Below are 17,623 nucleotides of genomic sequence, written 5' to 3' on the forward strand. Positions count from 1 at the left end.
GACAATCATCATGGGGTGATGAATCATCTTCCCAAGTCATTCACAAAATACATTCCCCTTAAACTCCTCAGTTTATGACTGCCAAGATTTCCAGCATGCTGATCTCAAATTCACCTATGCTAGCCCTATTTGCACTCATGTTTTACTTGTTTCAGCTCAAGATGTCGGACTTTCAAGTGCTTTTTCCATCAAGAGATAATCTGAGGAAAATTAAGGGGATGAAATCATCATAATGGTCCATATCAAGAACAACTTAGCAGTACAGCAACACTTTTACTACCAGCACAATGCCCCTGTTGGCAAATTAAAGCCCTTGAGCCACAGTTTTAATCTTTTCACAAAGACATAGATAGAGACCTTCTCTCACTGCATCAGGCACACATATTGTGTTCCTTCTCATCAGAAAACAGAAAATACTCTGATATTCCATTTGGATTTTTTTCCTACTCCTGGCTTTGAGAGCAAACTTTATTCTTAAATACTACCCATTATTTCAATATTTTAGTTAATTCTTGTAAAATATTTTAGTAAGTAGTGCAACTGTGGTTTAATTCTGTAACTATTTGGCTCTAATTATAGACCCTTAGTGTATTCAAAATCACAGTATCCAGTGTGTTTGACAAACTCATCCATTCTCTCCTGCTCCAGACAAGGCATACAGGAAAATATGAGCTCTTTTCTTCAACTTTTTCAAGTTAATAGATCTGACTTGGGCAGGCACTCCTACAGTCATAGTGATCTTGGACTAGTTCTACTTAATTCTTCCAAGTCTTCTAGTGTAAGGTCTGTACCCCATTCTCCTCAGTAGTCCTCTACCGTCTGAATTGTCCAGGAGGTAAATTGAGTTTGTTTGAACAATCCTGGGACTGAGGTATCCTGTCCAGCTGTTTGAGATACAATCAAGAATCCCAGGCATTTTTCCCAGCTGCTGTCCACTTCTTTTAAAGGAATTGTACCTCCAGGATTTACATCAGTTTGCATCCCATCTTACTTTCCTGCCATACCCTAGGACTGCTTCAAGACATCTACAAGTTTCTTCAAACTCACTGAATCCTGACAGAAAAACAACTCCATAGATGACTGATCTTCATAAATTAGCTAGAACAGCAATATTTGCCCCTCTTTCAATTAAATTTGGTGAAAACAGGAATTAAGAAGGATATAGGTCAGAGTGAAGGATAGACTGAGACTTCTTGAGGTTTTTGACCTATTCCTTCCAGACTAGTATTATTATGCTGACACTTTGCAATAAAATCTTGTTATATAAACTATTTCAACACTATAGCCATATTAGAATTATAAAAGAGGTATTCCAGGCTTTATCAACATCACCTGATTATTCACTTTCTGAAGTACAAAGTATTTTTGCATGGATCATACATATGTAGTGTGCCTTTGTATTTTTATGTTCCTGTTGAAACTTGTTTTGACACAGTGAAAACTTGTTTTGAAAACACTGAACACCTACAACAATACCTTCTGGAAGCCAGATGAGAGTATTTGTCCTCCTGTGACCACACAGGCACATCCAGCTGATTTGGTTCATGTAAACCCTAAAAATTCATCTCCTGTATAGAAAGTATTTAACATAACTTTCAAAACTTTCTAAGATTTCCTGTTTGCTTCTGACAGAGCAAAATCAAAGATGCAACCTGTCTTTTTTTGTATATATAATAATTTTCTTTCTAAATACATTTTGTCAGGAGCTACCTAATTCAAGTGATTGGCACTAATTAACAAAAGGAATTTAAATTAATAAATTGGTGCATTAATTTCAACAGTGGGTATGTATTTAGGTCAAATGCCATATGACTTCTCATTTCATCCTTAACCTGTGCTCATGCCCTCCTCCAGCGTATCTGTGCCTTGCACTGAATAAGGGCTGAATACAAAAGTCTGGAAATCTACTAAAAGCTCATTCTTTTAATAGGTGTTATGCCAACATTTAAAGTGTAGCTTTTTCCTTTTAAACTCAGACACAAGATATTTGAACTTCTTTGCTATTTTTACCATGTATAATGCATTAAAAACATATTTCCATTGGGAGAACCATGTTGCCTATTTATTCACAGGCACTTCCACAGCATTCCTCACCACACTAAAGATACATGAACACTGACAGCGAAGCTGAATAAGCCCATCTCCTTCTTTGGGATAACTTATGGGTTAACAGAAAAGTAACTACAGCAGACATTCTGTGATACCTCTATTTGGGAGAAAATGATTGTTATATCATTGTCTTCACATCCAAGATGTTACAAAAACTGAAGTGAGAAATAGTTCTCAGCACTCTAATTTTTGATTGTCTAGCTGGAAATGGGCTGTTGCAGGCAGACCCACAACAGGGCCAGGTGCCAAGTGGCAAAGGCTCATGAGCTAATGAAAATCAGGACGATTACAGAATGCATAGGGCACTCAGGAGACAGCAGCATTTATAAACCACCATTCAAATCTGAACACCACAAAAGTTTATCCAAGCACAGCAGCAGAATGAAATAGGTACCTTCCAGGATTTCTTTCTCACTTCAAATAGACATGACGATACTTGGCATGTATTCATGTTTCTAAAGTAAGCTTCTTGATAGTATGCTCTTTGGGATGTGGTCTATAATTTCCTTATTAGGAACCTTTATCTATAGCAAATATTTTGCTTTTATGTGAAGCACAATGTCTACATAGTTCTCCATTTTATACATCTCCAGAACTGGTGATGCCAAGCAAATATCTGAAGTGTTTATACAAAGCAGGACAATAGTTCTTAAACTACTGCTACTCTAACTGTCTAAACACATAAATGTACAAAGGAGTCAGTGCACAATGCCATTATGCTGCTAGCAATTTTTTTCCTGAGTGCCAAAAAAACCCACCAAAACCACCATCACAATCCATGTCTTCTAATATTTTTCTCTCTCTACCTTTTTTTCTTGTGAATTACTGACAAGGTGATTATTGGAATATCTCTGTCTTCTTATGCCTGTTTCTACCTGACAGTCCATGCAAGGCACTGACTGTGCAGCCAGGCTGATAGGTAGAACAGTAATCAAGCATCAAGAGATCTGGAGGTCTGCAGTGGGCAGCCATCAAAATGCAAGTTTTTAAGAAATACAGTTGTTTTCAGCTCAGTTTATAATATTGCACAACAGAAACTTATCTCCAAAATTACAAAAAAACAAAACATGTGCTACCAAACTGTTACAGGAAATATAAATGGCAGAACCAGTGATATCAAGTACATATCAGAAGTTTAAACATTAAAATTCACTCACGTCCAAAAGCTGTTTTCCGTATTTTACTAACAATATCTTTTTCCTCCAGAAGATCTTTCTGGAGTTACTGCCATTTCTGATTCAAGTCACATAGAAAGGCACAAGAAATGGTTATATTAAGCCATATTTTTCAATAGTTTGCTGACTGCAGAATTAACAGGTAGCTTTAATCCATATGAAGCAAACAAAAATTAAATTTTCATTGTGCTATACATTTGCATCTGTTCCAAAAACCTATGGTATCAATTGATTTTATAAATAAAGTGAAGAATTCAACATTGGTCTGCTGGAAAAAGTATGATGACTTTGTTTCCCAACTTACCATAAAGCAAAATGAATTTTGGCAATATGTTCAAAGCATGAAACAACCATAAATGTAACAACCTGACTAAGAGCAAAATATAAAGGAAGGGAGTTCTAGAGAACTGCTCTGGAGCCAGGATTGCAGATCATTATGTATTAATTAATGTTTATTAATTAAATAATTAATTAATTAATTAATTAATTAATGTTTATTTTAAAGCAGCAGCATAAGTAGGGTCATCACTTTGTAAAAGATGCTAACTTAGGTTCCAAGGATATATGTGCTCCCAAATGCATGGGCCTTTACTGACAGTAACAGACAAAACTAGCACCTACTGGACATAATCTGTTCATACAGACCAAGGAAGTAACTATGAAAGCAACTTTTTAAAACCATTTGGAAATCAAGCTTTTGGTATTTAATGTCTCACAGATTTCTGATACAGATATTTAAAAATTTACAAAGGTGTACTGCAAACACAGTAAATCTAAGTGTTTCAAAGCACACATAGAAAAATAAACCTCTCATTTTGAAACAGTTTCATCAATGCCTTCTGCTTGCCAGTCAGTTCAAGAGATGAACACTTCACTTCCTTCACCTTCTCCACAATGTACATAAATAGATGTACTTCAGTCAGATGATGGTTTGTGGTCTTAGATCATAGCAAATTTTGCTTCTGCTTTCTTAACTTCCATTTTCCCCACTGGTTCACGGGTGTCTGTGAAAGGTGCATTGGAATATCTCTGTCACAGCATGGTCACTGTTTCCTTATCAGTGGATCAGGAGAACAATATTCCAAGGCCATCATGGAAAAAGTCACTCTTCATAGAGTCTTTTTAAATACAGTGTTAATTTTCAGAAAATTTCCAGTCCTGTGAGCTACAGCATGACAAATCTGCTCTATTTTTCCTAGTTGCCCAAGTGCCATAGCCATATTTTCCCACACCATGTAAAGGTTAATTTCTTAAAGAGATAGTGTTTATTCAAGACATATATTGTTTCCTCCTATCTAGGCTACATAAAAGCACAATGAGCTCTGCTGTTGGAGAGCAATTATTTTACAAACTTTTTATTATATATGAAGAAGAGAGTCAATGTGAGACAAGATGCAACTAGGAACCTCTTTAAAGCATAAAACACAGGGTAAAGAATGAGTAATGATGATATAAGTAGTAAGAAAAAGCAGAGAAGACTGGGTAAGAATATGTTCAGAAGTGAAGCTTGTAAGGAAAGACAAGCGTAGAGATGCAAGAAGAGAGAAGCTCACAGTAGTAATAATAGAATTTTAATTATCTTTAAGAGATTATTGAATCCCTTAATTGTTGTTCAGAGGCAGAAATGAAGAGTTACACCACAGATGCATCCATAACAAGTCTGACAACCAGCATCCCTGAAAACAGTTTGCTTGCAGGAGAAAGTACTGATTTCATCATACCATCCGCTTTGCTTTGCCAGACTGCTTATCAACAGGGGCCAAAGGCAACATACCAAACCATAAAAGAAACCTCCTTAGATATTCATTAGGACAAACCAGCCAGATGGAACCAGATGAGATGCCACACATCTGTGATTACATAGAACATATTAAAGCAGTTTTTTCTCTTTGCTATTCAAAAGATACATATTTGTTATTAGAAGTAAAAGTAAATGCTCAAAAGGTTGGACACCCATCCAAAGGAGAAAACCAGACAGAAATAAACCTTAATACTAACAGGTAAAAGTCGAATAAAACAAATACAGTATTAATTTAAGGAATAAATTAGCTGTGGTCCTTGAAATGTTGCCAGACAGTACAAAATGCGGTCAAAAAGTAAAAAGAATGCTCAGAATAAAGAACAAAGGATAAATGAAATGGAGGTGCTTAAAGAGGTTGCCATACCAGAATCTGGCTTTCTAAGAGGTGTACCAAAAGATTCAACTCATGCAGAAATGTCAGCCAAAAAGGTAATGAACAAATGAACAAAACACAATCAAATCAGCAGTCCCAGATTACATTCACACCCAAGTTCCAGAGAAACTGTGTGAGAAAGTTAAACTCTTAAATAGCTTGTAACCTTCTGCTTAAAACAGCTTGGTACCAAGAGAATTGTGATGTCAATTAAAAAAAGGTCAGGAGGTCTGGGATGTCCATACTTTACAAATTGGTAGAGACTGTTAATAGAAATTATTATAAAAAATCATAAATAGTCCAAAATTAGTGAACTTAAGTAGTTATGATATATTGGGTAGGAGCCAAACTTGTGCTTCTCAAGTCTCTGTTTTCTTAAGGTATCAAAACCACATGGACAACGAAAATTCAAGTGACACACACTGCTCAACTCACCTACAGGTATTTGGGAAGGTTTTCAAAGGCATAAAACCCCCTGAATTACCACAGAATGAGAAAAGATACACGAGTGGATAAACAGCAGGCCAAGATACAAAGAAGACAGGAATAAATGATGAATACCATTAAGTGAAGTCACCTGAGAAGTGCACAGAAATGTGTGTTCTGACCTGTTGTCCATATTACTCCGTGATATGCAAAAATAAGCAAAGGAAGATGGAAAGGTTTGTTAATGTTAACAATTTAGTCAGGGAAGGAAAAATAAGGCATAATTACAAGGAACTGCAGATAGCTCTTACAGTTCTAGGAGACTGGGAGGTAACATACCAGGTGAGAAGTCAATATTGGCAAACATGAAAGGAGAAATATGTGAGGAAAAAGACATAATTTTACTACCATAAAAACCAGGCTCTGAAAAACAGATAGAAAGGAGGTGTTGGTGCTAAAATGACACTGTAACTAGCCTTCATCTGTATGCAAAAAACAAGATCAGATGTTGTTAGAAGCAGAATAAAGAGTAAATCAGACAGTATCACTACATCACCACATAAATGCACGGTAAATGCATCATGAGTAACAGCCATCTCCTTGACCCAGAAGGAAAATCACAGAAACAATAAAGGGAGAAAGAAGCAGGACATGGATGATCACGAAAATGGAGAGGTTCTGGATAAAGAAGGAGAACAGAGCAAGAGAAAAGGTGACAAAAGAGACATGAAGAGGTCCATAAAACAAAGGTTATAGAAGGGATCATCAGATTAACTATTTGCTGCCTCTCTTCATACAAGAGGTAGAGGGTAACAACTTGAGCTATGAGGAGGCAGGAATGCAAAAAGCCAGCAGTTTGTTATTAACACCACACATGTATGATCCCTTGCCACAGAATTTTAAGATGTTATGAGGTTGATTCAAAAAGCAAGCAAAGGAAGAAAAGAAGGAAAGCCAGGTAAGATTACTTAACAGAAATGTACCAGTACAGGAAACAGAAATTCTTGAGGATAGTGGAACATACAATGGAAACATGACTGCACACTTTTCCACAGGCAACCACTACTACCTATTGATACAGACATGATAGTGGGCTAAATGAATGCAGAGTTTTACCAAGCTAAAAGGAATAATTACAAGTATTACTCAAAAGACAAGAGTATGGAGTCACTATTTTTATTTAGCTGTTCATTTTGTAACTGATCAAGCAACAGTATTTATCTTGGCTATTAAATCTCAGCTCCTTCCAAACCCACGTATTTCTATCTACCATCTTCTCTTGAGAAAGGGAGGACTTTTTTTGCGTAAGTTCCTAACTGTAATTTCATGCTCTAATATAGAACTAGCAGCTTTCATAAATGTATAATGGAACTCAGTAATAAAGCCAAATCAGACAGTGACTGTGTTTCACAGTATTTCTAGAATGCCACTTATCCCAGTTATCCAAGAACCACCTACATTAAATTCTAACCTTTCATTCCTACAAAGCAGTTGTCTTCCAGCAAAGTGCTATTATATTACACTTATACCATGCCAACTTCTCCAATCTCTTCTGTGCATTTCTCTTGTCAATATATGAGAATACTTTTTTTACAGAAAGAATATTTACTATATATCAAAATGCACATATGTATAGTTCACACAATATAGAGTATCTATATGAAATCACAAAAAAACTAATTGCCTAACAGATTTTATTTCTATGAACTTCCTATAGCACCTATACTTCTCATCTTTAAATAGTTGTTTTTCTTTCATACAGTCAAAGCTTTAATGAGAAGTGACCAGAAACAAGTACCCAGGCCCTTCTGTCTTGGCTGAAATCCACATAATGCACGACAGCACTGAAGATCCCTGGCAGGCACCTGTCAGAAACTAACATACCATAACTTAAGAGTCAGACTTAATTATCCAAAGAGACATTTAAAGAAAACCACATGAAAAATGTGACCCGAAAAATGTGACCCAAAAAGTGTGACTATCATATATATGTACCGTATTCTGTACTGTATGCAGAACTATGTAAAAATAAAGGAACATACTAGGAAAATTCTAATTAAAAGTTCTATCTACTTCACCAGTCATCTACTTCACTTGTTATATCTTACAATCAAAATAATTTTGTTATTAAGTTTTGCTGGTAAATCAACTGCAGAACACACTACAAGGACAAGTGCAATCAGTAAGTATTTTAACAAAGCATAGCCTTCTCCATTTTAATTTCTACTGTTCCCATATAATTCTGATCAGCTGACACTCCTACAGAAAATCAGTTTTGATTTAATGATCTATAAAATCAAATCAACTTTGTAAGCTTCACACATCTGGGTCGCCACATCTTTTCTCGTTATGGTTGTCACAGTGTATTGCCCCTTTTCTGTTCTGAAGAGCGGCCCACCAGAGGCAACAAAATGTCAGCTTTACTCGATTTCAGAGAAGGAAGTCACTTCTGTTCGGTTTCTGGTGCAAAACTATCAAAAACCAGAGCTAAACGAGCGACCCAGCTCACAACCTCAGCCTTTAGCTGTACCTATGCTGGTGTTCTTCTTCAGAAAGAATCCTCTGAGCCTTGCAAATGTCTGAATGCAAGCACACACACCTAGAGAATAATTATGTCTCTGGCTTTTATACTTCTGTTCCTTACTCTCATTTTTATGAATTTCATTTTAAGTTTAAGATAACACACAACAGAGACAAAGACAGTCATGCAAAAGCCTTTGTGAGGTGGGTATATGTAATGCAAATAAGTTAGTTTTTGGAAAAATGCTCATTGAAGATGAGCAATGTGCAAGAAAAACACATAATACAGGCAAATACAACTTGATACTTTTACTAATAAGCAAAAAAATACTTAAATACAATCAAAGAAAAAAATATTACCTTAGTTACACCTATGTGCTTGTTTTGCATTAATTGATATTTATTAAGAAGGAAGAAACCACCCATAGAAATTATTTTTCTTTAAGAAGCTGCTGAGAACTTCCTCTGTGCCTGGAAAAAACCAATAGCTGGCTAGTTCTGAGAACAGACAACTAATAGAACCATTTAGAAATTAGGTCCGCCTCTGTGAGATCCACATTTTTAAAACCACAAGCCCGGGAACTCTTTCTCTTTGGTTCGGGCCTCGGAGGGTCCTGGAGCTGTGGTGGGGCCGGCCCCACTCCCCTGCAGCCTGTGTGGCCTGGGGGAGGCCGGGCCGAACCCCAGCGGCTCCCGGGCAGGGGACAGGAGGCCGGGGGGCCCTGGGCCCAGGCTGGGCCGGGCCATGGCTGCTGACACCTTGCTGACACTAAACCCTCCCGGCCCACACCAACAGCCCCAGGCTGAGCCCTCCCTCCCAGAGGCTGACAGGCAGAGGCCAGCATGGCCTGAAGTCCAACACTGTGACTGCAGCGGCCACTGCCTATGACCATCTGCAGGCCTGGCAAGATTTAATGCTTTCAGTGCACAGGTGAGACCTGCAGACCATGATTCTCTCTAAGAGAAAAAAAAAGGGACGACACGTAAAAAGACAACATAAAGACACCAAAGTCAGTGAAAAATGAGTCAAATCTCAGAAGGAGAATGAAGAGATGCCTAGTATTGAAGCTGAAAGCTCTTTTAGTAGGCCACAGAGATGGACTATGGTACACTAAAATATCCCCTTTAATTAATGAGAAAGTATAAGGGATGGAATGTTCAAACTGTACATGTGACCAGAAGTATCCATGATGAAGCAAAATAAATACTGAAGAAACTGTAATCCCATGAAAAGTTTGAACAAAGAGAAAGAGAGAGTAATAAAGACCCTTTGCCCCCAGGGAGAGAAGAAGAAGACCTCTGGTCCCAGAGATAATAGCAGAGATAAATAAAAAGAAACTCTGTTTTTAAACAGCTCTCCCTTAAAACAACACCCCATAATTTGACATGGCCCATAAACATAGCTGTAAAAAGGCTGTGAAAATAAGAAGAGTTTCATGATTACAGATTTTTTCCTGGGCAGCTGCTATTCATAGAAATAAAAGGCCACAAAAAAACTGTTTCTTGTAGAGAAATGGCATAGCAAGAAAAAGCTCCTCTCCCTACAAGAACTTATGAAAAACTATTGTGAAGTTAATAACTAATTTAAAATCCCAAGTTTTGTCTCTATGTTGTCAGTTAAGAAAGAAGTCAGGCAGGGTGAGGAAAAAAGTTCTGAAAGTTTTATTCTTATTATTCTTTTAGTCCCATTAATAAAGTTTTCTTAATACCTTTTAAGTTTTGAGCCTTGTTTTGCCCTTCTCCTAATCCATATCTCACAACAAGAAATAAATAAGTACACTAGTAATTTTCACCAGTGCCAAACCCACCATATTATTTAGTACGTTGGCTGGGAAACTCAAATTAACAAATCTAAAACACTATAACCTATGAAGAAGAGAAGATAAAAAAGGGATGTAACATTTACATGTAAATTTTGTAGTGAGATTAATGGTAACATAGCTGGAACTCAGAAGTTTCATGAAAATTGTCAAAGTTGTTATTTTTAAAGAATTTGGAAGATAGTAATAGATATTCTGACTAAAATGTGAAAGAAATCTGAATAATAATTAAAAATGGATGAATTGAAACTGGTTAATGTAAAAATAACAAAAAAACTCATTAGGGCATGCAAAATTTACTGAATAGGACAGCAAGTCTTTGACATACTACAACTGATATATCTAAACAGCAACACAACTCTCCCTTTTTCTTTTCAAATATCCTTTTATTAGACTGAGAAATGCAATACTTTAATCTGTAAATGTAATCATTGAATCAGAGAACTGTTAAGATTGGAAAAAACCTGTCAGTTTACCAAGTCCATTAACCCATCACTGCCAAGCTCACCACTAAACCATATCCCAAAGTGCCACATCCACATACCTTTGAAGTCACACACCCTGTTGGGATGATCACTTCATTACCTCCCTGGGCAGTGTGGCTTGATAACCCTTTCGGGGAAGAAATTTTTCTTAATATCCAAACTAGACCTCTCCTGGTACAACTTGTGCCCATTTCCTCTTGTCCTATCACTTGTTACATGGGAGAAGAGGCTGATCCCTGCCTGGCTACACCTTCCTTCCAGGCAGCTGTAGAGAGTGATAAGGTCACCCTTGAGCCTCCTTTTCTCCAGATTGGACACCCCAGCTCCCTCAGCTATGCCTCATAGCACTTGTGCTCCAGACCCTTCACCAGCTCCACTGCCATTCTCTGGACATGCTCCAGTACCTCAAGGTCTTTCTTGCAGTGGGGGCCTCAATTATAAATGATACACATCATCTAATTTGCTGATACTCAAGGAAAAGGTATCGCTGAGGCTGAAAATGCGATGGCCCAGTTCACCAGCATGACATTTCCTAACCACGGCACTCTTGTACTGTGCACAAGCCAAAGCCACAGCTGTGGCTTGCACAAGATGCACCTGCATATAATCTGAAGATGCACTTGACGTCATGCCATAGCAATAGACAATATAAAGTTGAGAGCACTTGAGCCCTTTGAAGCTTTCACTCTCCAAAAGCCCTAAAAGATATATAACATTTGCACCACATTCAACAAACACCGATGAATGGTCAGGGGTAACATTGTCATTCAAAAACCTGTTTTGTCAGCCAACTTGGAAAGAAAAAGGAATGTGAACTCTTGGAACAACTTCTTATTTTGATATCAGTTTTCCATGCTCCTGCTATTTTTAATGATGAGTAGGTGGATTTATGTAGGATAAAAGAGTAAACTGAGTTTTAACTTGCTCTCCCCTGAAATATAATCTAAGTCTACAGAGCAGCACTGGGTCAGACAGAAATTGGGCCCCAGTGCATCTAAGAACTGAATTTCATTTGTATAAATAAACAAGCTTTATTTACAGTGTTCCTTCATAAAATCCCAGGCTTCAAGTCAGCACATTCTTTAAAGACTCCATTTATGTATGCTTGAATGCCTAGTTAAGCAAAAGACAAGTAAGCTTTCCCATGGAAACTGCACAGAGATGTTTTACTTCACACGTACTTCACAAACAAGGCTGCTAACTTTCCATAATTTACTGTATTTTCTTAGGCTTGACATTGTATTTTAGGACCACAGCTCTTGGAGAGGCTGCTTATGCAGGAGGCCACAGACATATAAATAAATGACCTACAAGAAGCAAAGCTTGAGATACCAATTGAGAAGAAATGGTATCTCAGCAGCTTGTAAGAAAATTTTAATGTTAATGGTTTTCCTGTTTCTAGCTGGAGGAACAGGTTAAAATTTTGTGTTAGCTGAGAAACAAGCAATCTGGAGGCAACTGAAATCACATTATTAAATCAGGACTTGATTCATCCTTCAGAATTAAATAAAGCCAGAGGGCAACCCTTGGGCTAAGACAATAGCAAGCTTCAGTTACCAGATGCTATCTCTCAGTGAGGATTCTAAGTCAGTGGGCTGCAATGGAGCCCATTGATTTTGAAATCTGCCTAAGAGGACACAGAAAAGAGGCTTGACTTCATGGACTTTATCAGACAGATATAAATTGGCACAATAACTTCAGCAAGAACATGGGCAGTTTTTCTCTCTGAGTAAAAATGATCCAGCTAAACTGATACTCTGATATGAGAATTTGCCTTTTAGATTTAGGTGATATGTCTCTCGGTGTGAATGCATACAATCTACTTTTATATGTATGCATTTTAGGGAACTGATTTTGCTCTTGCCTATAATAACTACTGACTGTCTCAAGGCTACAGCAAGGGGTTAAGTCCTAACTTCAAAAGAGATGCCTACTTCTGCTGAGGGCCACAGAGATAAGCATGGATACCAAGACTTTCAAGTTTAGTCCCTGCACTGAAGGAACTGGATGGGCTTACCTGCTTGAAAAAAAATTGACAACCCACACCAAAACAACCTTGGGAGAAGGCTGGGCACACAATCAAAGTCCGTTTGGAATGAACTTATGACAGCTCTGTCCATGAATAAGCAAGCTGTGTTGAGTTGCTGAAAACAGAGGCAGGGCTTGCCAAAATTGAGGATGACGAAATCTGTGACTGATGCCATTTCAAACTTTATGATGCTTCTACAGTTGGTGCAAGAGCAAGCAAAAGCTATCCCTGATGGTGTCTTTAGCCCCAGTGAGGAAGACAGTATACACTGACCCCTGAAGTCTGAGAAGAAGGATGGAGAACTTGGTCAGATACTGGAATATCAAGTGGGAGATCCTGTGGCCCTAGAGCAATGGCCAGAAAGATAAACAGAGATGCTTTGTCTTAAAGAATGCTGAGCACCTGGTAGACCATTTTGCTCAGAGGAAAAAAGACTATAGATAAGCAAAACCTAATTGACAGTATTTAGAAACACAAACAAGTTGTCTCTGATTTAACCAGGGGTTCTTTTTTTCTGTTTTTATTTGGGAAGTTTTCATGTGTTATTTGAACTAATATGTCTCATTGGAATGCTTTCCTACATACCAACACATATTCCCATATACATGGTCCATAACATGTCTATGGTAAAAGTAAAGTAGAATAAGAAGTTAATGGCTATGTTGAAACACACTAACCTATTCTAAGAAGCCTTAGCAAATATTTTAAACATTGTTTACATAAGATGCTGAATTGTGTTAAAAATCTTCCTTAAAATATGCTCACATGTATCATAACATCATACTTTTCTTGATACAGATTTATTTATGGTATCTCAGGAATCACTAGCTGTTCCTGCAAGTGAAGCGCTTTTAACTGGAGCAGTTTCTCTGTCTCTTTGCAGCTCAATGATTGCTATTTCAGACATCTCAGCACACTGACTTCCCCCACTTCTCATCATCCTCCTCATATTACGTATCCAGTGTAAAACTTAAATGCAGAGGCTCAAACGTAAGAGTGAATAACCTCACCAAACATACATGTGATAGTAAGTGTACACATTTAGTGCTTTTAAAGAGAACTGTTGTAATACTTCTAAATTTCAAGTGCAGGGCAGAGAAGTCCATTTGTATACACCCACTCATAAGCGAATGCACTTGGCAGACAGCGCATAGGTACTTATAAGCTTTCAGCTACAGAAGAAATGCATTTTGTAGTATGGTCATAAAAAGCCACAGTAATGCTTCCAGTTATTGTTCTTCTTATTTTTCTTTTTTTTTTTTTTTAATGAACAAAATATTCATAATATCCTGCTAGAAGAAAGAAGAAAGTCCATACACACAAAAAAAATCATAGTTGATCAAGAAATGGTGCTCCTATAAACATTGGTATGGTGGCAAAACCAAATACTACCAAAAATTTTTTTATTACAATGTATGTTAAAATCCCAAATCAAATGTTACTTGATGTTTCCACAGAATTCAAATTAGTATAAAAATCTACAAATGCATCAGACAATTGTTGTTTGCTTCCATCATTTCCAAATTACAGTCTCTGACCATGCCACTCATTTGATTTACTCAACTTGAACTATTTTTGTTTCAACTCTTCTTTATGCATGTTTGCTGATTGAATTTAATCTTCTGACTGTCATTCAAAATGTTCATCCCAATACGCCTTGTAATTTATGCAGTTTGATGCTTTTACATGCTGAACAACTTATAATCAGCCTGCTTAAATCTCTTGCTGTTTCTAACATTTTTACAGTTTGCAAAACCAAAACACTACACCAAGCCTGCTGTCTGTATCTCCCTATTCAGGTAAAATCTGTTCTGCTTCATGAGGAGACAAGGACAATAGCTCTGGGGACACTACTACCTATGGCAGCTTGCCCTTGCAACAGAACCTCTGTGAGGCTGCCCTGTTATCATTATCTAAAGGGGAACACAGACTGAAGTGATCTCTCCTCAGCCCAAAGTAAGGGCTACAGAAAAAATGCAGAGGAAGTAGAGAGCAATACTCTGTTTCCATCCAACAAAAAAGCAGTAAAGCAAGAAATACTCAGATCTTCAGTTAATTTTCTTAAGATCTGACATGCCTTCTCAAGATCTGATAGGGCTGCATCCTATGCTGGGATGGTGGTTTGTTCTACCTCCTCTTGTTCTTCCATGTCTTTTCATTACAGCTTAATTCCAGATCTTTCAGGTTTTTCTTCATTGCTTTCTCCATCTGACATGCTTCCCTTCAGGGTCCCCTCAACACCTATATAACCCCAGGGAGTTACCTTGTCTGACAGCTACCATGCAGGTTACTACTGCTGGGGGCTATCTTGTCTACTTAGACTGGAAGTTCTCTGGAGCAGAGACTGTCACAACTCCATGCCATACAAAGTCTAGCAGAAAGAGCCTTCTTTTGTTCAGTACTCTGGCACTAATTATTAAACTTATGCAATAAGCATAATTAGTAAGTATCTGTCTACACTCATCTACAGAAATGCCAGGAACATATGAGAACAAGAACAGGTTCAGCTTTTGTAATGCTGAAAATGTACAGCTATATCCATGAAATTTCTACCCACCAAAGACCATGAAACAAATGGAATGCTTAGCAGGAAACAGAAATCTGACTTACTTTGCTCTCTTGGCCATTTCATTGCCATCCCATCGGGGGCTGTATGGGTAATTCTTCTGGGCCTGGGAGTACAGCTGGCCACTGTTAGTGAAGTGGTAGACGGACTGAAATGTTAGGGTTGGTTGATCTCGAGGAAAGTACAGGGGTAGGTCAACTGCAATTCAGAAAGAAAAAAAGAACTATAAAAATATACCAGTGTATTTTTACCTTTCTTCTTATTGGGAATGTATCAGATCATTCTATTGGTTTAAAGGTGTCAGAAAAGGAGAAACTGATGGCTAGTTCTAAAACATCCTTCTGCATATCTTGTACGTAATGATTCCAAGCTATTGCTATATGGGACACTTTGCTTTACCAAAACACTTTTGTAAAGTACTGTATTGATTGATATGATTTTGAAAAAGTTTAGCTAGTGTATTGCTATGTTAATCATAAAATCTCCACCAGAATTATTTAGTTATTAAAAAAATAATAACTTTTATAGTGAAATTTTTGCTTTCAAAAATTCACAAAATACATTCTGTTATGCTTTCCATTAAAAAAACCCAATTTATCTTTATCTTCTTTAACCAATATATTTTAGTGTCCTCATGGACATCAAAAGCATTATCATCCTCATTTTACAGCTGCCTGTGTCCTAAAGTGGTCAAATGATTTGATATAGAATACAGAAAGATTCAGTCATATGAGCTGGAAAAGATTTCAACTTGCTGTCATCTGCTAGACAAGAAAACACCCACAAAACTAAAACATACTGCGAAGTCATTAATACCCAAAATATCCCACTAAAAATATAAATCAGAACCTCTTAGTTCCCTTTGCTTATCACTGTCTCATGATCAGCTGGGTCTGGTGAACAATAGAATAGTCTATACAGTTAGAAACTTTGTATGTTTTCATGGTCAGAACTAGGTTTTAATTTTTTCATTGTTAGAATTTTAGCTTGTATTTTCTTGGTCTACTTCTTATTTCAGGAGGCTTCAGAAATCTGTAGTTAAACTGAGTTATGACAACAGACTTGAATTACTAATATGAAATGTCTAATCTAACACCCAATTTAACAAAAGAATATTAATTTCTTTTAAAGGTGTAGGCTTCATTTATAAAGCACTTAAAACTGTACTTTTTGCTATTTTCCAAATCACATTTTTTGAATTCTGTACCGTGCAAGAACACTGCAATGAAATTGTATTTGGAATACCTCCAGAGATTCCAGAACTTCCTATGAAATCTCTGCTAACATTCTGAGGAATCAATGTAAGACAGGTTTTATTTTCCAGATTCCATGCTACCATCCTGCTAGTTCCTTCATTTTTCAATTTATCTAATTGCATCTAAATACTCAGATGTATATTAGCTACACTGTATCTCCCTTTTCTCTAAACTACCCTCCAAGTTCTAGAAGTAAAAGCATTTGTAGCCATGAAGCAAATGAAATCAAATGTGCTATTTCAGCCATAGTCCCAAAATAAAACAAAGCCTCCCATGGAGGACAGTGCTTGCTCAGTTTGTGACCCAGTGTCTGAGACACACGTGACAACTCCCAGAGTCCGGGTGACTCAGCCCACAAAGCAGCTTGCAGCAGATATTTAAATGGTAATGACATGGGCAGAGTTCTGCTAATTTGAGGTCATATCACTGCTTTAACAAAGGTTAGATTCAAAGATTGCTCTGTTGAATTCCTCTTTATAATATGATTACTAAATAACAACCCTGAAAAACATTGGTGTAACTTGGCCATTTATCAGCAAGCAAGCTGTCTCCTCCCCTCGCAAATGGTATGTGTGCCTCAGTCTCTGAAGGACTCCACCATGGAAAAGGGTAAAGAAACAAGAAGACTGATTCTCTGTTTTAATCTCATAAATATACTACAGCTCTGAGTGCTTAAACTGTTTCGCTAGTGTATCTTTTTAATTCTTAAGTACCAACTCCTTAAGAGAAACCAAGTCTGTATACTTTTGTATTTTATCACCATGGAAGGGGAATAACAAACTTTTGCAAAGCATTCTAATAATAGTTTAGTCCTTGTACTCGACTTTTTAGTTGGGAATTTCTAGCTTCCATTAACTTCCCCTTCAAAACTGCAATCTACACAACACACACAAGAAGCAACAGTTTTCTTCCCTGTTACTTAAAACTAAAGGTGAGCCCTTAGGACAAAGTACCTAGCACTAGAAATGTTGTTCAAAATGGATAATCCAAGGCAGCGCTCTCACTAGAGTGACACCTGCATTTGTTATGAGAAGGTACCACGAAAACATGCTCTATTAAACAA

General features: G+C 37.3%; 1 protein-coding gene across 3 annotated transcripts in view; it reads right to left on the reverse strand.

Annotated features, from left to right (window-relative positions):
• The window catches only part of BABAM2 (BRISC and BRCA1 A complex member 2), a 167,242-nt gene that overhangs the window by 7,687 nt on the left and 141,932 nt on the right, over window positions 1–17,623 (reverse strand). For 2 of the 3 annotated variants that reach the window (XM_086869998.1, XM_086870009.1), the window contains exon 11: window positions 15,349–15,502. The exons of the other annotated variant lie outside the window; for it this stretch is intronic. In XM_086869998.1, the coding sequence (XP_086726124.1) occupies window positions 15,349–15,502 (154 nt within the window). The remainder of the gene's footprint in view (window positions 1–15,348; window positions 15,503–17,623) is intronic. 3 annotated transcript variants of the gene reach the window in all.

The sequence above is a fragment of the Cyanistes caeruleus genome, chromosome 2, assembly GCF_971803275.1.
Source record: "Cyanistes caeruleus chromosome 2, bCyaCae1.hap1.1, whole genome shotgun sequence".
Classification (NCBI taxonomy): domain Eukaryota; kingdom Metazoa; phylum Chordata; class Aves; order Passeriformes; family Paridae; genus Cyanistes; species Cyanistes caeruleus.